At 44.7% G+C, this 22,982-nt stretch overlaps 2 protein-coding genes across 2 annotated transcripts in view; one reads left to right on the top strand and one right to left on the bottom strand.

The window, feature by feature from the left end:
• Positions 1-25: 25 nt before the first annotated feature.
• Positions 26-12,555, top strand: wal (electron transfer flavoprotein subunit alpha wal). Its single transcript, XM_075680588.1, has 9 exons — positions 26-213; positions 683-835; positions 6,579-6,660; positions 8,067-8,149; positions 8,874-8,973; positions 9,121-9,231; positions 9,406-9,510; positions 9,904-10,055; positions 11,861-12,555. Exons 1-9 carry the CDS (start codon positions 172-174, stop codon positions 12,053-12,055), a joined length of 1,023 nt encoding a protein of 340 aa, XP_075536703.1. The 5' UTR covers positions 26-171; the 3' UTR covers positions 12,056-12,555.
• A 1,956-nt stretch (positions 12,556-14,511) lies between these two features.
• The window catches only part of AsnRS (asparagine--tRNA ligase), a 34,358-nt gene continuing 25,887 nt past the window's right edge, over positions 14,512-22,982 (bottom strand). The window contains exons 11-14 of the mRNA XM_075680587.1: positions 20,580-20,715; positions 20,017-20,178; positions 15,962-16,045; positions 14,512-14,818 (exon numbers count right to left, since the gene is read on the bottom strand). Coding sequence (XP_075536702.1) covers positions 14,555-14,818; positions 15,962-16,045; positions 20,017-20,178; positions 20,580-20,715 — 646 coding nt within the window. The 3' untranslated portion in view covers positions 14,512-14,554. The remainder of the gene's footprint in view (positions 14,819-15,961; positions 16,046-20,016; positions 20,179-20,579; positions 20,716-22,982) is intronic.

Genomic DNA, 22,982 nt, shown 5'->3' with positions numbered 1-22,982 from the left:
GCTGTCGCTGATGCAAAGAGGCCCAGCGTGATTATAGAGGGTGATCCGGGTGATCCTTATTCTATGGGCCTGCTGGCACGCTGCTGTCCTGCGGTGGCGTAAAGTTTCACACGGAAAACCCACACAGGACGTGACAGCAAACTATTCGCACTGGACTGGACAAGGAGGACAATGCTGTCGCTCAAGCACGTCCACAGAAGTGGCCTCCTCCAGGTAATCACACGGAAACGTCGATCTCGTTTCATTGGAGGTCGACTAGCTGACCGCAAGGAGAGGGATAGTGTACGTGTAGATAAGCGCTGGGGAAATAACGCACGTGAGGAAAACTAGTTTGGCGTCAGCGTTTGCTAACGATCTTTTGAAATAATGACACGTTGTTATAAGTAATAAAGAACACGATTGAATAAATATAGTTACGTCCAGCCTCGCAACTTGTGACGCTCAGTTCAGCACTACCGCACCCCACGACTTCTGCAGCTCTAGTCGGAACTTTGTCGTGTCGCCTTAGAATGACTTGGTGCTAAACGGCGCTCGGAGAAACAGCAGATTTCAGTTTTGAAGATTTCTCATTTTGTGACTGCGATTCATTAGCACTCTGAATATGTAAGATTGTTCGTGTATGCGCTTGCTTTTCTGAAATGCCAGATAAAGCGTTCTTCCGTGAACTCGCCGCACTGTGCAGGCCTTGTCTACAGCGTGTCGTCACAACAGCACGCTCGTCATCGCTGACCACAGCGGGGGCCAGATGCTGCCGTCGACATTGAATGCCATAGCCGCGGCGAAAAAGATCGGTGGCGAGGTTGCGTGCCTTGTTATTGGCAAGGATGTGTCTGGTGTACGTATGTGTGTTCACTGTTTACTACTTCTGCAATAATTTGATTCTGTTGTGAACGAAAACAACTTTCAGGATCCAGTGCACTTGTTAAAGGACCCCGACAAGACATCTACAGAGCAGGTTATATCAAACTTGGAATCAGATTAATTAATATAAATTATCCCTTCTGTCTTTTGGCTGTTTCTATTGTAACAATTGTGGAAACCTTGTGTTAACTAAGTTTAGGTTATTCCAAAGCACAGCTCTAGATTCCAACCAGGGGTGTTTGTATAGTGAAATTGCCTAATCGAATCAAATGCAAATATTCAAGAAAAGCAACCTTAAACTGCTGAATCAAATAAAAAAAATATATATTTTTTAAACATCTAAACAAAGTGAAATGTCAAGTTTTCATGGAGGCAATTTGGAGAAAAGAAAGGCCGATTTACACTTGATACATGCATGTAATGCTGTTCACAACAAGATGCCCGTTTGAAACTTTACAATTGCTACTAAGTACAGTGGGGCGTGGCATTTCCTGAGGAGCCAGACATTTTCTGCGCATGCACAAGTAAGAGCGGGTGCGACAGAGAAAATGTGGGGAGCTTTTGCTCCTTGCATATGTGACTGTGCCTAGGACTACGGAGGAGAAGTTTCTTTGCGCGTATTGTATGCATTTGTCCCTTGACATGCCGGCATTGCGGAGTTGGCTTGAGTTTGTTTACGCTCGGACACTGGCTGCTGGCACGGTGAAACAGGTGAAGCAGTGGGCACCGACGCCTCTCCTGGCGATCACTGTGTCGGACAGGCTCTCTTGCACCTGCGGCGCTCATGCTAATTCAGTCGCGCTCAACCATACCTCTCTCGTGCCTTATGGTGATCTACCTTCAAAATAACATCACGGATGTTTCCGTGGGAGCAGTAGGGACCGTAGTAGAGGTTGGGCCGCATGTATTGAAAATCTAGAAGGCAAAGCGCCTTAGCAACGGTGGTTGAATGTGAATGGCTGAAAGGCTGCCAGTGATGCTCGACGCTCCTGCAACCGCTATAAATATATGCCGTGCCCCCTTAAAGCCTTTTACACTAACCTAACGTAATGTTAACCTAACCTAATGTGGCTGAGACACAAAGACAATAATGCGCGTGGCATAACCACTGTGAGAATACGCCGTGCCACCCTAACACATTTTAAGCTAATCTAAGCTAACCTAACGTATCGTGGGCGAGACGCAAAGCCAATAATCCTCACAGCATGACATCGAGATGTCGCCTGCAGCGTTTCAGGCAGTCGCGTTCGACTGCGGTTGATAAAGCACTGTGCGTTTATTTCACTCAAAGCGGACCATTAAAAAATGCTCCTGAAAAGTTGAGGACAGCAGCATACGAAAAGCCTGCCAAGAGCGAAGATACTGCTCCAGGAGAGCAGGCCCGACCTCTACTACGGCCCCTAGTAGTCCCCCAGGAAAATCAGTGATGTTTTTTTGAAGGCAGAGCGCCGTAAGGCCCGACAAAGTTATAATCCGGCATGACTGACTCAGCAACAGTGCCGCAAGCGCGATTAAGTCTGTCCGACGTACCTTTATACACAGCAATCACCCAGTGCATGGGGCATCTATGCTGACTACTTCACCTGCTTCACCGTGGCGTCGGAGCGTAAACAAACTTGACCCCACTTCACAATGCCGGCATGCCTATGGGTGAAATGCATGTAATACGCGCAAAGAAACTTTTCCTTCACAGTGCTTAGGCAAAGTCAGGTATTCAAGGAGCAAAAGCCCCCAGATTTTCTCTCTCGCACCTGCTCTTAGTCGCGCCTGCACACAAACGTCGGGTGCCTCTGTAAATGCCACGCCCTGCTGTACTGACTAGCAATTGTAAAAATGCTGCCCGGTCCAACTTCTTTCAGCTATCCTGTAAACCATGACAATCACAGTAACGAAACTGGGGACTGTACGTCGGTGTTTGCATGGAATGCTTTTTGTTCATTGAAGGAAACGTGCGATACTACTGTGCACTGCATTTTTAAAAAGATGCAGACATAGTGAGACTGGCCAAATAATAAGTTGCTTAGCCTAAATCAAGACAATAAATTCATAGGCTGCCCACAAGTAAGGCGTTATTATTGGATGAGAGGAAATTATTGAGCAAAATTATCTGACCGGTGTGTTTACCTAGGAACTACAAGGGGGACCACAAAAAATCCGGACTGTCTCTAAAAGAGAAAAAAGTTATAGCATTTAGGGCGCAGATGATTTTGTTCCTTTCAAAATATTCTACAACAGAGCCAATATACTTGTCCTATGCTTTCTCCCTCTGTTTGAAGCAACTCTGGAACTCCTCAATCTTCATGCTGTTGAGTGGCCCCTGAGAAGTCAGCTTCATCTCATGAACAGTGGCAAATTAATATTTTCTTTATGAATTTTCTTTACACGTAAAGGGGAAATTGCACGGAGCGTGGTCCAATAAACAGGGTGCATGGGGAACGCCGGCCAATTCTTTTCGAGTTGCATATGATGTGATTTTTCAAATCTTTACATAAAAGCAAACAAGTTTTCTTTGTTTTGCTTTTTGACCTGTATGAGCAGGCAGAGAAAAAACACGATGACATTGCATCTTGTGCCTAATTCCACACTCAAAATTCACTAATTAAAGGGACCCTGAAATGATTTTGACGATTTTCTACAAACGTACTGAGTTGTTAGAGTAGGTCCTTCTGATCATTAATTGACGCATCTAAGTGCTCAGCGTAAAGTGTGTAATTTATTATAAGGTTTTAGAAATGTGCATCACTGCCGATCACTGCACACTGCTCAGCTGAATTTTCAGCCGCCTCTACCCATTTGACGATATTCACCCAATTGACATCAGTAGGGCGAGCTATCTGATTGGCTGCCCAGGGCGCGTCATCAATAATTCTTCCAACTTTATGGTTGACAAATGTTGTTCACAATAGTTGGAATGTGAGTTAATTTGTTTCTATAGAAAGAAAGTAAGAGAAAGAGAATGCACAAGAACAATTTCTCAGTACACTTGAGCACTTCTGGCACACAGAAAGTGTTGTATGCTTGTGTTGCAACATGCTTCATTTTGACGAGAGCTCCGCGGTCAGTGTCAGTCTCAAGTCTTTTCGCGAGCACCATGATTCGCCTTTGTTGCGTTGTGGGCTGCAAACGTAGCGACTGACAATATGTCAAGCTGCGACATCGTGTCGCTCTGCAAGGCAGCAGACGAGCAGTGTGGCTGCAGTGCACCGGACCGTTGCTATCCGATCGGCGCCAGGATTTGTGCGTTTACAACTGTCACTTTACACCGGAGGATTACTCCCACAGTAGCATTTCATGAGTCCGGTGTTCGGGTAAACGCAAGCGTAACGGGACAGGGACTGGCCGTTTGACCGTGTCATTTCACGGGATGAGCAGAAGCGCAAACGTGAATGGTCTGCACGGTGCAGCCACTTGGTGGCACAGTGCTCAGCCAAACACAGTAGCAGTAACAAAGTGTATTCTTCTCTGCTGCTGGTGTAAATATTTCGCAGGATCGCAGTCGATAACACATTTTTGTAAATGTTTAAAATATTTTACACTTGGTTAGAAAAATATTAGCTCTTTGTTTGGCTGGTTAAGCTCTGCGCCACCAGGTAGCTGAACCATGTAGACCGATCAGGCTGCTCACGTATGTCTGCGCTAAATTTTGCTTCATCACGTTGAGTTTATCATCCATCGAAACGCCCAACTCGCCTGTGGTTACCAGAATACCAGACACGTTCGGCGCTGCGACAGAATGCTCGCAACGCACGCTGCTTTGGTAGATCTCGCTTGGGGTCGACTGCCAAGCGGTTGGCGGAGAGGTTGGAGAGGCTTCGTGCGCACCAGAAGTAGACGAAATGACGTGCCATCATGACGCAGAGCCAGTGAAGGCGGAGCTTAGCCCCGATCACTCAGCAAACGAGTTGAGGAGAAAATGCATGGCTACGGAGGAAAGTAACTTGTAATTGTCCGTAGCTCTCTTAATATGAGGCACTTCGTACAAATTGTGGTGCGAATGATTAACATTAGCTGTGCCCTATGCGTCTACAATATTTGACCAAACCGTTTCAGGGGCCCTTTAAGCTAATGCAAGCAGCTTCTGAAATGTTGTCAATTGTGTAGCAACGACTCTGGTTGATTTTGTTTATCAAACCTTTTTTAAAATCTCATAGGTATTCTTGTAGCCCAACCCATACACAAACTCATGTATGACTCAGTGCTTCTATCATAAATGTCATTTGAAGCATTTGTATGGTTTCTTCTGTAATTTTTTTCAAGGAGGAATCCAAATATCAAGAAAGCTTGCGGTCTGTTACAAACAGATGTTGCAATTTTGCAAGAATAGCATGAGCACAATTGGTACAACCATCATGGCAAAACCGTAAGACATTTTGTGATGTTGGCTTGGGCACTGACTCATGAAATGTCTACATATACCCATCTAGCTGGAGAACAGAGCATTGCAATTACAAAGAACTCCATAAAGCTGTTTCTTTTTTTGTACCCCCTCGTAGTTATGTGCAACAACTGCAGCTTTCCTGCAGCAAAATTACTCGGTACACCACCCACTTCCATCAGTACTTATGCCTCAAGGCTCCAATAACTTTTGTTCTCTCTTTTATTCCACCAGAAACAAATATTCATAAATTTTGAATATCTATTTATCGAATCATATACAATTCAAACAGGAAAGGCTATTCGATTCATGTCTAAAATTTTAAATATTCACTTGCCCCTAATTTCAACATATTTATTCTGAAGACATTGATGTAACGCTGTTGTGGCTCAACAACAGTGTTGTTAACTGTTGCTTACAGTAATCTAGCTAAGGCGACACTAAAGAGAATAAAGCACTCTTTCAAAACTCTATTTTCATGAATTTTGTAGTAATAGATTGATTAGTAGAAGAGAAAATGAAGGTCAAACAATTTTTTAAGTTTTGCGCAGATACCCTACGCTGGAATGTCAATGGGATGTCATGGATTTCAAAGTGTCTTTTTTGCATTTGTGGCCCAGTAAAAGTTATTGAAACTTACTAAGTGCACTCTTTGGCTTTCTTAGAATAAAATGCAGTCCATCTATATTAACAAACAATTAACTGGACCCCAGCTGGTGCTGGAACTTCAAGGTGGCATCACCACCTGTCTTTCAGGTTTGCGTCTTTTCTTGCTTACCAAGCCTTGGTAACATGGTAACATTCACTTCTTTGAAATTGTAAAAGCATTATTTACTAATGCAGCTTAAATAATTTTTCTCTTTAATGTCCCTTTAAATGTTTGATGTTAAATGTTTTGCAATGTAAAGTTTAGCAGTAAGTCCACTTTATTGCGGCTATCTTGGCCAGTAATAGAGTAACTAGCAGATAGATCATAGAGATTAATATATAAGTATGAGGATTGTATGAAAAGAATGTTGACATTGCAGAAGCAGGGGCTCACAGAAGATGACTTTGTATGACTCACACATGTGGAATTTTAATGTTGCTTGTTTAAATAGACTGTCTAGTGATAAAGAGCAGACGAAAAGTTTTTTTGTAGTCTGTTAGGCAGTTATCCCGAAGCATCCCTGCAAAGCTTTCACAGTAAACTTGGTGGTGAGCCTTATTTTCTCTACTGCATTTAGTGGTTCTGATTTTTGAGCAGGCTGTGGCAATTTGGAAACCTGTCACATCTCAGCCTGCCATGGGCTCCACTAGATTGAAGCTTGTTTTCTGCTCTTTGATTTGCACTACAATGCAGGTCGCAGCTCAAGTTGGCAAAGCTGAAGGGCTTCAGAAACTTCTCTTGGCTGAAAACGCTGCCTTTGAAGGCCTTTTACCAGGTTAGCCGCAGGTTTCTTTTTACACTTGGCCATCTAGAGTGAGTAGTTAAATGTTAAATAGAAATCTCATTAGCTCTTCCTTCTTGCTCGCTCTTCCTTTATTAATTTTTTTTTTAAAGTGAAGCTTTCTGTACCTCTTCCCCCTACTCTTCGGGTGCTGCCTGCTGGCTGTTTTGCATGGTTGGCGGGTGCTGGACATAGTGCAAACAAGTACCGGGTATAGTATAAACCGAGCGGCCCAAGGCTGTAGGTGATGTACGTAAGCGCAGGCATGAGGTCTAACACCAACATGCCGTCGTCATTTCATTGCCTTCATGCTATTGTGGCGACTCCTTCGTTGTCATGTCATTGTCACTGCTGTATCGTCTTCACTCTGTCAACATCACTATGTTTTTGTATCGTCGGCCAGTCACTGTCATAATACCATTCACATAGTCATCATCATGCCATCATTTTCATTCTGTCGTAGTAACTCCAGTGTCGTCATCCCACTGTCATCATGCCTTCGTCATCAATTCATAGTTCTTATGCATGGTCATCATTCCAGCATCACCCTACCATTGACATCACACCGTTGTCATCATTCCATTGTTGTTGCCATCATTACTCCAACATTGTCATCCCTTTGCCATCATGCTTCATTGTCGTTGCTCCAGCATCATCTCTTTGTTGTCATTGTGCCGTCATCGTCATCCCACTGTTGTTATGCCGTCGACATAATTCCATTGTCATCACACCATCATTGTCATGTGTCAGAGGTGCATGGTCGAGCACAGATTTATTTGAGCGAGGTGTTTTCCAGTGAAAACGTGTCGAACTTGGTTCTGTGGTCTGTACTTGCAAATAGTTGCCAAACAAGAACAGTGTTCTTTGCAAACGCCAATGAAAGCTTTGGTTTAACCAATTTCCACAGCGCATGGGATACGTATATTTTTTGGGGGGCAATAACTGTAAGTTTGATGTAGCGTTAATTGCTATGATAAAGACTGATAGAGGAAAATAGATGATGGTCAAAGAGACCAAGCGGACTGTGCATCTCTTTCCCTATTAACCATGTACTTGGAGCATTCCATAAAAAACTATTTAAACTGTTACTATATAATCTCTCTTTCTTTTTTTTCCCCACTTTTTTTCCCACTTCATGCATATTGCAAAGACCACTGGTTCACTATTGTAACACTCACAACATGGCGATTCTTGATACAGTGAAGTGGCTACATTTCAGCATGTGATAAGCACACATCTTGCATCATTAATGTCTGGCTGTAATGGGAGTACAGATTGCCTTTGAAAACTGTCAGATGTACCGTAATATTCTTCGGAAAATAAAAGTTTCGACCTCACCAGAATGCAGTCATAGTGGTCTGGCATACTGTTTACACAGGCCTGTGGTTACTTGTGTGCAGAACGTCTGGCACCTGTTGTTCTCGCCACATGCAAGCAGTTCAACTTTACCCACGTGGTTGGTGCGTCAACTGCATTTTCAAAGGCAAGTTCCTTCTTTCTCTTCCTCTTCATTGCATCACAACTGTACTGAGCTCAGTGTTTCTAATGGTTACATGCGAGGTTGATCGCAGCACTACTGTCTATGCATTACATCAGCAGCATTTCAGCTGGCATCATAAATACAGGCAGTACAGGCATTGCCTTGATTTGTCTGATGGCTATACAACTATAGCTTCAAAGGTGCACTTCTTCTTGTGTGACGGAGGTAAGAGAAGCCAAAAAATGTTTTAAGTTGTGTACCTGCTGTAGAAAATTCCATATTAATAAACTCCCCACACTGTAAATCATTGTGAAGTGGCAAATTTTTTCCCATAGACTGTGATTGTCTGCTTGCTCACTGTAATGCCCAATAATGATGGCGGTGCCATCACACTTGTGTGATGTGTGAAAGACAATGTTCAATCAAAATGCATGGAAAATTCTGAACAATTTCACTACTAAGCTATGTTAAAATCGAAAGTAAAGCCAGCAGAAGAAAATATAACTGGCAGAGCCAAGAAACAGTCTTTGTTGCAGTATGTGAGCCTTTTTAAGTTAGGTGAAAGGAGCTCTCTGTACATCTCTCCAAGCCCCCCTCACAAAGAACTTCTGAAGAGTAATTTGCTGTTCTCGCCATGTGATCTATTGCCTGCTTTTAATGTACCCTAAAAAAAGTGCAAGGTGCATATTTGCTGGGCTAAGTAGCCAATCCTCAAATTTGATTGCAGGGTCTGCTGCCTAGGGTAGCCTCAAAACTAGACGTGTCTCCCGTTTCCGACGTGCTCGACATCAAGTCCCCTGACACCTTTGTTCGTTCCATCTATGCAGGCAAGGTTTTCTGTGTTTATTGAAAGTTTACTCTATGATGCCGCTGTCAGTGGTTTGATATCTAGAGAGCCACTTCTTATGCTATGTGCATCATATAGCACCCTCTACTAAATTATAGTGCTATTGAAGCCACAAATTTATCCACAGGTAATGCTATTCAAACAATCAAGGCAAAGGACCCAGTGAAAGTGCTACTTGTCCGAGGGACCTGTTTTGATGCTGTTGGCGATGGCAGCTCTAGTGTCTCACCTGAAAGTGGTAAGTTCGGGCTGAATTGTATGAGAAAGTAATGCTGTGAGGTCAATAAAGCCTGCTTCTGTAGTTGGCATAGAAGACACGCTTTCATTAGGATATTAGTTAGGTTCATGTGATCAAGTTCACAGCCTGGACTACTTGGCTTTTCATAGTCACTTTGATGGTTTCACCATGCAGCACCAACTGCTGAATTTGACACCAGCAAATCTGCGTTCGAGGGCCAGGAACTGAGCAAGAGTGAACGGCCAGAGCTGACCAGTGCGAAGAAGGTCATCTCTGGAGGTAACGCTTTTGTCACGTTAATTTCACAGTTTTAATGTTACGTTCTAGCAGTACTGCATCTCTGTGACCTGTGGTGCAGCATAACCTGTGGTCTGTTAGAATAGCGGAATAATAGTAAAGCTGCAACAAGATTTTGACTGGTGAAGTTGAGGTATTGAAAGATATCTAGAAGGTGGGTATAGTTGGTACAGCACAGAATTGGAGAGCAGACTTGCTGTGTGTATGCTTGATACTGTGAATTGAAAGTTTTCATGTCATTGCAGTAGCATAGCCAGGAATTTTTTTGTGTGTGGGTAGGCACGTGCCCAGTGACTCTCTCTCTCTCTCTCCCCCCTCCCTGCCTCTTTTCCCGGCGATGCTCCTCCTGCTTCATGCAACTGTTTTCCAATACAGGACGAGGCATGAAGAGTGGAGAGAACTTCAAGATGCTCTATGATCTGGCGGACAAAATTGGAGCAGCTGTTGGTGCCTCTCGAGCTGCTGTGGACGCTGGCTTTGTGCCCAACGACCTGCAGGTTGGGCAGACGGGCAAGATTGTGGCTCCGGTGAGTTGAGTTGGCATTCATGTGCTCAATAATATAGCTGGGTGCAGAAGTGCTTCGAAGTGAATTTAGATGACATTGCCTAATGCACTGTGCATTGCAGCTGGGAAGATTCATTTTGTACTCAGCAAATGGGCATTGGACAGCAGTTATTATATTTGATACTGCATAGTTTAGCATGGGGCAGCTGCTTAAAGCTGCAACTCTGCAATCTGCAAAAAAGCATTGTCATATTTTTTCATTACAAAACATGCCCTGTTTGCTGTGTTTATACATTGTGCCAACGATGAATCTCGTTATTATCAGTACTGGCAGATTCACGTTATGCAGAATTAATGCATGAAGGTACTTGGAGTATGACACTGATAACACATGCAGTCTTTGCATTCTTGTCATTTTGCCCTTGTCAGTAATCAGCCGCAGTAAGTAGGCTCACATCAATTTCACCACCACAGTTTTTCTTTTAAACTCTTATTTGATTTCAATGTCGGACATATCTGAAATCTAACAAAGCTGTGTGTATGATGCTCTCACTATGAAACTTCCCTGCATAAGACACAAGTACTAATACTACTAATAAACAAGCAGATATGTACATACTATATAAACTCAAACCTCGTTATAACGAATTGGGATGTAATGAAATAATGAATATAACAAAGTACAGTAAATGAAATTCCCCTTAAAATCCTTAAAGAGAGCAATGTATTTAAAACCTCATTTTAACAAAGTAAAATTATCCTGCCAATGGATATAATAAACTAGATTCGTCTCCGAAACCAAAAAATATGCGACCGTTGCGCAGCAATTACATCGTTTTCCATGGGGTTTCGCACTCGTTCACCGCGACAGTTTAAAACTCTCACATCCCTATGTTGAATATGTCATCGAGTAAAACTGGTCTTTTTCACCACCGTGCTTAGCTGCACATCTAGTGAGCTGCACATAAGCATCAGCTCACTATTGCACTTCTCCACTGACCTCTCTCCAGTGCGTGCATGGCTGTGCAGCTACGCGCGGTGGTGCGAAAGATCAGCGCATGCACAGCGGGGTATGGCTTCCGAGATCTTTCCAGTGCAATTGGGGAGTCACGAGCAAGTCGCGCCATGCTGCACACCTACACGCAGCGGTGTGAAAAATTAGTGCATTCACTTCTTTCTCTACGGCGTGCCGCGCACGCAGCCGCAGCTGGGTCTGACATCGCACTGGCATAGTGCACTCTCGGAGGCCACGAGCCAGCCGAGCCAAGCCAGCGCGGCAGTGTTCGCTTAGCGCCATGTTGTGTGCCGCGTGTTGCTCAACCACGACGAGCCCAGTTTAAAGCGGGTGCGAAAGACCATCATAGTGGAACAGAAGGCAGCTATCTAAAGGCTGCAGCATCAGGTGCCAAATCGCGTGTTGCACACATGGAAGATTCTTTTGTTTTTTTTATTCAAATTTCATCACATGCGTGGCCGTGTAGCGATTCCACAGACTGCAAAGCAGTCTTATTTCCATGTTTACAATTGTGCACCCCATTGGCCATATATTTCAATGAACACTTAATAATGGATATAACGAAGTAACCGTTATGACAAAGTATAAAATTCTGCTGCTCCTTCGACCTCGTTATAACAAGGTTCAAGTATACATTTGTTAAGCTGCATCACTGAAGCAGCAATGTTTTCTTGATTGCTACAGCTTTTGTAGAGCATACTAATTCGCACTGCAGCAGCTTGCAACAAATGAGCTTATTGCATTATGCTCTGTAGCTAGTTCTGCTTGAACAATGGCATTCATTGCCCCATTTTCTGCTGTGGCCATCACAGGAGCTCTATGTGGCAGTGGGAATCTCTGGTGCCATCCAGCACCTTGCTGGCATGAAAGACTCAAAGACCATTGTAGCCATCAACAAGGACCCTGAAGCACCAATCTTTCAAGTGGCCGACCTTGGCCTTGTAGCAGATCTCTTCAAGGCTGTTCCTGAGATGCTCAGCAAGATAGACAAGTACGTCACCAAGTGATAATGGGTACACCGTTACTAATAAACACATTTTCCACATACGAGTCGAGAGCTCGGTCTTATGAAAGGCCAGTCTGTTGGAGCTTCGTTCTGGACCAGTGGGTCGTGGCACCGCACTGTGCAAGATTTTAAAAAGGGACCAGGGCAAGTAAATAAAACAGGGACTGTTTCCTTAGTCTTTCAGCTCCTTCTTGTTCCTTTACAGCTTGCCAGTCATCAGAACTGAAGATTGTTGCACAGTGGGGTATGCAGCAAGACTCTGCAGTCAAAATATGCGAGCATGTTGCAAAATAGATGCGTGATATTCAAAATTTCGTTGTAGTACATTTATTGTGTTCAAATTACAATGTATCGTCGCTACATGCAGCAGCAAAGAAAAAAAAAATGTCAGCAGTTAGCTTGTGCAAAACAAATGTTTACGTACATGGTTGTTTGATAAAATGTGCTTTATGAAAGTAATCGTCTTCTATTGATCAAATAAATTTTATGTGACTAAAACCAGCAGTTGTTTCTTGATTTCTGTGGCTGGCGGTGGTGGTTACACTTGATGTGCTCAAGATATTCTTCACAGTCGTACTTGCTAAAGCCAGGGAAGGCACAGACCAGAAAGACTTCCTCAGTGTTGTACACTTATATGTGGCATTTAGCCCAAGTTGACAGCATCCAGGACATACTATATATATTTGCAGAATGATCGCACTTAAAAAAAAAAAGATTGATGCAAATGCAGGGGTGTGATCATTATGCGGGGTAAATCCCCCCCCCCCCCCCCCTAAATTTATCCTGCATTTGCTGCGAGATGACAACAGGCCAACAAACAGGCGGCTGCTGTTGTAACAGTGCTGGACATCAAAACAAAAGTGGTGGCTGGCAGAGCAGGCTGGATGTGCCAAACAATTTTTTTTTTTTCTTCTCGTGAGTACATTACATACATTGAAACTGTTTCTTCTGTATCAGTGATGAATAATATTAATATCTGCAAGTATGCGACAATAATGTAGCCATGCCCACTTTGAGGGGACAGAAACAGATGGGCGTGCTCAGCTGCCAGTGACAGAAACACATGGCAGACATGCTGCGGCATTTGTCTTCACTGCAATCCTAATATGGCACATTTCCACTAAGGGTGGGCGAATATCTTAGCTGTGTTACAAGCGTCTGCACATGAATAGAGTATACTTGCAACATATCAATGTAAATGTGGCTACTGTCGTTGCCGCTAGCGATTTGTTACGTGCCCACGAGTGCAGACGAGAGGAATTGAAAGGTGCCTTGTTTTTGTTGTTGACCACAACCATCATAAAGCCTACAAATAATGAAGCCAAAGAAAGTTTGGTTGTAGATTTTTTTTTTTTTCGTGGAAGTACAGAAAGTGATGAAAGGAATGAAATAGTGCACCTGCTTAAGAATTTGTTTGGTGTGTGCAGACTGCTTGGTAAGTCTTGAAAAGTTGTGCGCATAGCATTTGACAGATGGTAAGCACGATCATCATCAGCTAGACTTGGCACGACATATCGCTGCGGCAAGTTCGGGGTGCGATCACTGTGCAGGAAAGAAAAAACATCGAATTCTGACGACAAAATTCAGGGGTGCAATCGTTACGCGAGTGTGACCATTATGCAACTAAATGCGGTAGCAAGCAGACGAGGCCTACAGAAAATGAAGCCAAGGAAAGCGTGGGTGAAGTTGGAAGCTAAAAATTTTTACAGGATTGCCTGTCTGGTTGCAATAATTGTCTAATAAGTCTCCAACCAAATGGTACATTTGTTAAAACCCGATGTTCTGGAGCAAACTCGGCTGCTTCCTCCGGGGGTTAAATGATGATGATGGCGGGGTGCACCTTTCGGAAGTCCTTGACAAAGGACAATTTCACCTGGGCTGGTAACTTGTTCTCTAGAGTGTTTGACCCAAGGGGAAGAAGAAAAAAAAGAAAGGCATGTGGACTGGGGTGTGGCGATGTTGGCACTATAAATGGAAGGCTATCGTGCTGCAGTGCAGAGCCCTTACAGATACGGTGGCACAGTTGCTCTTCAAATGGTCTATGTTTAAAGAGCAACCTCCCCACCGCGTGTGCCCATGGCCAGCGCTTTACAACGAAAGAGAGAGAGAAAGGCACTCTGGCACAATAGCCTCTTGTCTCCAGCACCAACAGTGCCAAGTTTTGGTTTGTGCATGTATTTCAAACACCACAGCAGGCAACTGCTGCGGTGCAAGATGATGTTTGCATTGCAAAGAAGTTGTTCTTCAGAAGATGGCCTTATCCGCTGTGAAAACTTGTCACTGTCACAATAAATACACAAGCTCAGAGCTAGAGGAGTTGCCGAAGTCTGATGATGTTTTTCATGTTGCAATGCATTCTAATACGAATTCTATAAACACAGCCCATTTACTTGGCTGTTAAAACAGCTAAGCCTATGCCCGGTATGCAAGGAAAGACTGCCAGCAAGAAACACAAAGTTGGGAGAAAAAAGCCATTGCTTTATGCAGCTTGGGCGTAGTATCACGGCTTGCAGCGGCCCACAAAACGTGGGTAGAGGCAAGCGTCGCGTATGTGGTTGCGCTTGAGCACCCAGGTGAGGAAGCGTTCGAAACCCAGTCCGTAGCCACCGTGTGGGCAGGTGCCGTATCGCCGCTGGTCCGTGTACCAATAGTAGTGACTCGCATCAATACCTTCTCGCTGGTAGCCCTTGAGCAGCTCTTCATAATCCCAGATCCTCATGGAGCCACCCACAATCTCACCAACGCCAGGCATCAACAGATCAACCTATAGCAACAAAATGAAGAAAGAAAAACAAGGGGTTATCAGTACAAACTTTCAACTAATGGGATTATGAAACATTCTTCCAGCGCACAAATAAACACGGACGAGCAGAGAAGGACAACAGGAACACTGGCGTTCCTGTTGTCCTTCCCTGCTCGTCCGTGTTTATTTGTGCGCTGGAACGACGTTTAATAAAGCTATTCATAACCAACTAGCCCGGCTGTCCATGCTTAACTAAAGGCATACCTGGGGATTGCTACTATGCATGCTTCAGCCACTTTTGCATATAACTGAAAACTGACATTGTGGAGCAGCTACAATTATAGACTCATTTCTCGCAGTTATCATGGCCAGTACCACGACTACAACACCAAAGCCACTAACATCATGTGTCAAGAAAGCTCCAGAGAGCTCAAGGCTGGTTTTACGAGTAGAGTTCATCTCTAGATCCAACAGATTTGGGGTGCTACTCGGGATCTTAGCTAGGTCAGTAATCGGGGCACTTGAGAAGAAAAACCTATCGTAAAGCAACAAAGAAGCAATTTGGTTAAACAATGTAAACAACAATACAAAAGGCAGAAACAAGTGTCCTATAGTGTTCTGCAAGTGCTGCTGTTGCTTATGGTTTGTGTTACAAAAACTCCTCAATTCACTCCAACAATAAATTTGCAACCCAATCTCGAAGTTTTATTGATGGCATTAACCCAAACAACCTGTTGAAGTGTCCCACAGATCAAACATAATGAGCTTGGACCTCCAGTACTAAGGCACCCAATGCAGTAGCTCAGAGACTGGCATTCTGATCCGGAGCACAAATTTGTTTCCAAGATGGCACATAATCTGCAGGCACCACTACCATGACCTGTCCTGACGTCCACAATGACATGCCATGACATCTACTGCACATCACAAACCATAACTTTTCACAAACGTCAGCACAAGAACACAGTGAATTTGTCACCGAGACAAAGATGGCAACAGTGATGATGATGATGGGTGAGTAGTTCACGCTTACGTTTACTCCTGGGCACAGTATAGATTATGAAACTGCTCTTACAAGCCATCATTAGAGGAAGTAATACAGTGCTTCTGAGAAATGCAAGAATAGCTAGTACCCGCACAGTATATACCAAACAAGACACATACCGACTCTGTCAAACGGGGGTCGTCGGCACACCGCTGCATGTAGAAGGACTTTATCTCCGCAGGAAAGCGGCACAGAAGGATTGGCTGCAAGAAAACAGAATAAAATGGGGCATGTAAGCTTGCAAATAAGTTTCAAATAACATACGAAGCACTCTCATGTTCAATTAGTTGTAATACAGTTTATAGATGCATTTTTCTTTTGCCAGAAGAGTTGGAAGGCGTAACACTTTACATTATTATGTTAAACAGGGGTGCTACCAGTTTTTGGAAAGACACTTAGTCCGCCAACTTTTCAAAAGTCAGTGCCACCGTGCAGTCTCAAAGCTACTTGAGCCATTGGCTCTCGTGCTGCAACTCAAATTGAGCATGACAGTACATTCTATAGTAGAAAATCAATTAGCAGTGTGCAAGTGAACATTTTTATTCTGGGAAATATTATATGTGATGCAAATTCTGAGCATAGAAACATAAACCTTGACTTCATTTTCTAAACAAAAATTATTAGCAGATCGAAAAACAGGCAAAGTGACTGCAGATGCTCCCTGTCGTTTTTCAGCAGACTGTAGAAGGTCTCAACCCTGTAACCTGGTGCATTTATCATATAAAAACCCCTCTAAATGGTATCTGTTTCCTACATACAGTAAGAAAATGAGAGGCAAAATCTGGCACAACGCCTATTGTTCCATGTTAAGAGAATTGTACTTATTGAACTAAATTCCCACAAACACAGCATAACGTGCATTTTAGTATTAACTAACACCTCAATTTCTCATGATGCAATAGCATATGAATGCTGAATATTTCCAACAATTCAGCTGCATGTTTTTGCTATATTACACATGTAAATTTTTATGCTTGTGCACATGTTATTGTCTTCAAATTTTACTCAATCTTCTGCTGGCCAGTGAAAATTTCAAAATTTCAAGAATTCCTGAAGAAATAAGGCCGTGCACAACTTTTTTTTTCCTAAACTGCAAAACTGCACAAGAAAAAGCTGAAGCTGTGCCTATCCTTAGGTACAGAAAAAAGGATGTTGAAGCACTCGGACACCTGTCAAGTCGCAAAGCAAAAAATCCTAGCATAGCCTAGCTATGTAAGCTAAAACTAAATTTATCAACCATGATACAAGCTATAGACAGAAAATTGGCTGGAGAACAGCAAGACACAAAAATGAATTCCTCTGATGGACTTTCCCTAATGGAACAGTACCCTCTGCGGTGGCTTAGTGGCTACAGCATCCTGCAGCTAAGCACAAGGTCACAGGTTCAATTTCTGGATGTGCTGGCCACATTTTTAATGGGGTGTCAAATAACAAAATGCCTGCGTAGTCAGATTAAATAAGTGCACATTAAAGGGCCCCAGGTGGTGGAAAGAGCAGGCGATGCCTTCCACTTATAATAACCGCCAGTGGCGTGTAGCCAGAAATTTATTTCGGGGGGGGGGGGGGGGGGGCGTTCCCATCGACAACCACCTCCCCTCCCCTCCATCTCTCTCTCTCTACATATATTATATATATAATCTCTCTCTCTCTCACACACACACACATATATATATATTATATGGCATATTGCTATTTGATCATACGCGGGAATTGTTGAATGAGACAGTCCGAAGCAGTGCTGCTTCGTGTTTACAAGCCTTTGTGAAAATTACGGCATCTGTAGTTCGTAGTAAAATAAAGGCCAGTAGCTCCGAGATATTTTAAAGTGCTGTGTCTCCCGACACCCGTCTATTCTGAAAATTGCCAAGACATTTAGTTAGGATAGGTGACTGGTCACGGCCATCTGGTGCTGAGTGATCGGGCAGTGATGAGACACACTCCCTATGTCCATATCTATCCACCAACTTAATTCTTGACGCCTTTTATGCGCATCCCCCCCCTTCCTTTTTATATCCATCACTCCACTGCCCTTCTTAAAATTCTTTTCCGTTAGTCAATGCCGCACTCTTCAACATTCACTGCATTGTTGAATGGTGAGGCAGCCTTAACATTCCTATATTTCTGTTTCTGCATGGACTTCGAGGCCATTCACCTACCTACCCTCCTACCTGTTTGTTGTGGCAGTTTTATATCTTCTCTGGCCCAGCACCCCCGTCCTTGATATATTTTGCCGTGCACAAATCAGGGTTATGCAGGTTCTCCTTGTCCAATATTTTGCCCCAATCTCATTCTTAACAGGGTGTACAAACCAGCCTAACAACAAGCTCTTCTCAATTTTGTTAACATAGTGAAAGTCAGAGACAAGGGAAAGAAAAAGAAGAAAAACAAGGGAAGGGGGGAGTGCTTATCATGCGTTTCCTAGGCAAGCAAGTCACAATATTTTCAGAATGCTTTTCTTCTGCGCAGTGTGGTCGACAATCTCTTTGACAACACGAAGGCATGGTGGAGAGCAACAATGCCTCCAAGTTTTATGCACGTGCTCATCCCATCTTTATCTCTGTGTGGAATTTTTAGCCCTTCAGCAAATTTGCTTAAAAAGAGTCGGAATGGGGTAGAGTGTGCTATAAGTGGGGCTGCAAAGTTCGGTGCATGAGAAAGGGGTTCACCCCCATGAAAACACCCCCCGCACCCCTTCGGACCACCACTAGCCCTCGCCTCACTTGCCCTTGCTTGCTCACTAGCCCTCACCTTGCTGACAACACCCCCCCCCCTCCCCCGACTACGCCAATGATAAATGCAGTGTTCTCTCAATCTCTCGTAGTCCCAGTGTTGCTTTGGGTTGTTAAATCCCATGGATCAAATCACACGATGGAACACTGAAATGGTACGAATCTGCAGTGAAAATCTTGCAGAATGCACATTTTTAGAAAAGCAATACAGGACTCTTAAGCACATTTTCTCCCAACTGCATTCCTCTATGAGCTAAACATAATGTGAATGGTATGGGGATGCGCGACTCTCGCGCGTCCCCTGATATGTTTTTCCCGCATAGTGCGTCTCCTGTAATCCGGCTTTGCCGCGTGGCCTGGCGCCCGAGGCGGTCGGAGTGGTTAAGGCGCAGTACGAGAGATGGCGTGACTGTTGCGCTGCTAACGCCGCCGACAGGCAGGGTTACTTGGGCGCTGAAAAACAAGGCGCTTTCTCTTTGGTTCGGGACAGCAAGCAGTGCGGACGTGCCGTGCCGCGCGTGCACCGGTCCAAGCTTCTGCGAGACCGTCTCGCGTGGCCGCCTTGAAACGCGCCACCGTTCGCATAACCGTACACGCGAACGACCAGGCGTTGGGATCCAGCATGGGGCTAACATATTCGCTCGCTATCCGGTCGCAGTGAGTCGGACTTCTAGATTTGTCGCGCGCCCATCGGCATGTTTTGTGGATAGCAACTCGGCTAACTGGCATTGATCTATGAAAGGTGCAATAAATGCCCTTGTGATTGTTTGCACTACTGTGTGGTAGTTCCTTTGTCCCAAGAGCACGGGAGGAGAACCCCACAATGGGACCAACTGTGTCCCACTGTACACACGTTTATCATAACTATCTCTTTCTTTTGCTACTAAAAAAATAAGCAATTTCAACTAGTAATAAAAACCCTTTGGATTGATGATGGAAGTGTCAAATTTAAAGTTATAGGACACGTAGAGAAATGACCACATGAAGTGTTCTCGGAAAACTATTTGGCATTGTTGATTTTAGGCCTTGAAACAAAAAATGTCAAGGCTTTGCATACCAAGTCCACTTTGTTTCCTGCCCTGAACAAAACATTTCTCAGAAGGGTCTGGGTGCGAGCTAGTTGGTACAGATCATTCATATTTAAAACAGCGCCAAAAAACACGGACAAGGGAGGACACAGGACAAGCGCTGTCGGAACGGTCCTGTGTCCTCCCTTGTCCATGTTTTTTGGCGCTGTTTTAAAGATATGAACAAAACATTTCATTCACATGCTTTACATCCCCAACATTTTTCCACTTGAAACACCAGCTCAACTTCTGAGTGGATGCCAGTCCCACTGCAGCGACTACTTCAGGGTCAGTCTTGGTCACACGCAGAGTAGGCTGTGAACTTCCGAGCAAGAAAGTGACATAACGATCAAGACAAGGAACTCTGCAACAACATACCCTGTTGATCTTGTCTGTCATCTGGCGCTCCGGAAGTTCTGGAATGTCTTCACCAAACTCGTAGAAGGAACCATCTTCTTTGGTGATCTTGTGTTCACGTAGGTACTCTATCGCCTCCGAGTACTGTAGCCTCAAGAAAGGCCGCTCTGGAACAGCAAACTCCTGCAACCAGCAATGCACAAAGTGCAGTGGAACATGAAATAAAAACAGCAGGCCATTAAAGTTGACACTGCATGTTACACTTCAAGGAAAAACTTAGTTGGTGTTATTACTGACTATAGCACAAGTTAGATATGAAGGTTCACAGCCAAGTTTTTTTGTTTTAGTAAGTATGAACATGTTTGACGCATTGCATCTTGATGTGTGCTCTGTAGTAAGCATGCAAAACACATATCCTTATTAATCCTTCTTCATTTACACTTTTCAATTTACACCAACAATGGAGCAGTTTCTGGTAACAATGCAAGTCCAAACTAAGTCCAGGTGTTCAATGAATTTTTGCCACTAGGAGAGAAATGAACCCATGTTATAATTACTAGTTGCAACTGGAACAAATGACTCACAGGGTTGAGCTCTAGAACAATGGGAGCAGCTTGAGATTTGAGGATGCGTTCACAAACGCCCACCACCAAGTCTTCTATCTTGTCCATGAACTCGTCAAAGGTCAGGAAGGGGCACTCTGCCTCAATGTGCGTAAACCTGCAAAGCCCACCTTAGGTCAGCAACTGAAGACCCCCCCCCCACGAACACGCACACAAGAAGAAAGGAAAAGACACCAAACAACATTCGCCAGACTACACAGTACAGCACAAGTGAACAGGTGGAACTGACTATTAAAAACATGCCGTACGGCTAAATAGTAATAAGAATTTGTAGGTTTTTATGTCTGGTAGATGCACAGTGAGTTATGAGGGGAAAACATAGTGAAATGCTGCAGTATAATTCATACCACCTGGTCTTCTTTAACATGCATCTAAATCTGAAAGTACACAAGCATTTTACATTCCACCCCAGCAAAAGTGAAGCCACCACCATGTACCACGATGGAAAAGATGCTACACCAGCGCTCAGCTTTTTATGAAAGGCAAATGGACGCTACTTCACCTTCGGACCAGCGTTCAGCTACGTATGACAGGCATGTGAATGCTACTTCACCGACGGACGCGGTTGCCTTTGGAAACCTGGACGTCCTCCGAGACATTATCTGCTCTGTGGTGCATGATGAGCTTCAACGGCTCAGCTGCCTGCCTAAGCCCACGCTGGGTTCCGTTTCTGCCCTCGTGAGAAGTGAAGTGCAGCAAGCGATCCAAGGTCCCGTTCCAAGCAGCAATGCGCCGCCTGTGACAGCACAGTTGCAGCGGCCGTCGTATGCGGAAGTTTTGGGGCGAGTCTCTGTCCGCGCTCCGACCCATTTCATCCCCGCCACGTCTTACGCTGCATCATACGTCCCACCGCTCCCATCAGTGCAACCGACTTAACGTATGGAGGATCAGCGCCCGCTCGAAAGGCAATCTGACGTCTGGCGTACCCCAGACAGAAGGCCTCTGTGCTATCACTGTGGAGAAGTCGGTCATGTATACCGCGAGTGCCCTTACCGCTGCCTCAGACTGCAAGGTTTTGCTGCGGATGCGCCAAGGATGGAACCAGATATGGCAAAAGACCTAGGGCAATTGAAGAGTACCTGAACCAGCAGAGTATGCCACTGTTCCCGCGGCAGCAGTTGCACTCGCCGTCCCCCAGGCGATCTCCCCAAGCTCCTAGAAGCCCTCGAATGGCAGTGCAGGGACGATCGCCAAGCCCTCGCCGGGAAAACTAAGAACAGCGACCTTCGGGGGCGAGGCCGCTGATAATCGCCCTTCCTAAGACCTCCCATTGACGCGAGCACGGTCTATTCAGCACGATTCAGCAACGACAGCAGCCGAACTCAGCTACAGACTCTCGCTTGACATACCTACAGACTCTCGCTAGACATACGGCCGCCACGGTAGTGCGCTATTGGACACGGGTGCCGACTACTCAATCTGGTGTGGAAAACTAGCGACGAAACTTAGAAAGGTTATCACACCTTGGTCTGGAACGCAAATTCGTACTGCTGGCGGGCATACCGTAACACCGTTGGGCATGTGCACGGTCAGAGTACAAATTCGTGGGTGCACGTTTCCAGCCAGCTGCCTTATACTCCGCGATTGTTCTCGGGACCTCATCTTGGGCGTCAACTTTCTGCGAGAGTATGGTGCCATTATAGACCTCCAGGAGTGTACAGTGACTTTTTCGACAGAGAGAGCAGCGGACAGCCACGACAATTGCCGACGTAACACGCTTTGGGTTTACGCCGACAGTGTAACTTTACCACCACGCGCAAGTGTCCTGGTAGCAGTCGTATGTGACGATCTGCGTGACGGCGAAGCTGTTGCAGAGGGCAATTCCTCCCTTATGCTGACTCATAGTGTATGTGCAGCCCGCAGTCTCACGCTTCAAGGTGGACATTCTGCGCTCCTCGTGATGAACTTCAGCCAGGAACATCAGCACCTGTTTCGTCATACATACTACTATTGCTTTTGGTGAGCCCATAGCAGACGTTGCTGAATGCTTTGCGTCTATGACAAAGGACAACCCAGCTCAGACACTCAGCAATATCGACATCAATTCAGACCTTTCGGAGGAAGAGCAAGAAGTGCTGCGCGAGTTGCTACTTCGTTTCAAGGAGTGCTTTGCATCTTCTTCTAAGGTATGCCAGACGCCCATCACGAGACACCGAATAATTACGTATGACGATGCTCGTCCCATACGGTAACTGCCTTATTGCATATCGACGAAAGAGCGCGACGTAATTAATGCACAAGTGAAAGAAATGCTTAACGATGATGTCATAAAACCATCCCAAAGCCCTTGGTCGTCGCTGGTGGTCCTCATCAAAAAGAAAGACAGAACACTTCGGTTCTGGTTGAATAACATCACCAAAAAAA

The sequence above is a fragment of the Dermacentor variabilis genome, chromosome 2 (assembly GCF_050947875.1).
Source record: "Dermacentor variabilis isolate Ectoservices chromosome 2, ASM5094787v1, whole genome shotgun sequence".
Classification (NCBI taxonomy): Eukaryota; Metazoa; Arthropoda; class Arachnida; order Ixodida; family Ixodidae; genus Dermacentor; species Dermacentor variabilis.
This window is presented reverse-complemented; position numbering and strand designations above follow the sequence as displayed.

Coding starts and splice junctions, on each gene's coding strand:
- wal (XM_075680588.1), top strand. CDS start 172: ATGCTGTCGCTCAAGCACGTCCACAGAAGTGGCCTCCTCCAG. Junction 214..682: donor ACAGAAGTGGCCTCCTCCAG/GTAATCACACGG, acceptor CGCACTGTGCAG/GCCTTGTCTACAGCGTGTCG. Junction 8,974..9,120: donor TGTTCGTTCCATCTATGCAG/GCAAGGTTTTCT, acceptor ATTTATCCACAG/GTAATGCTATTCAAACAATC.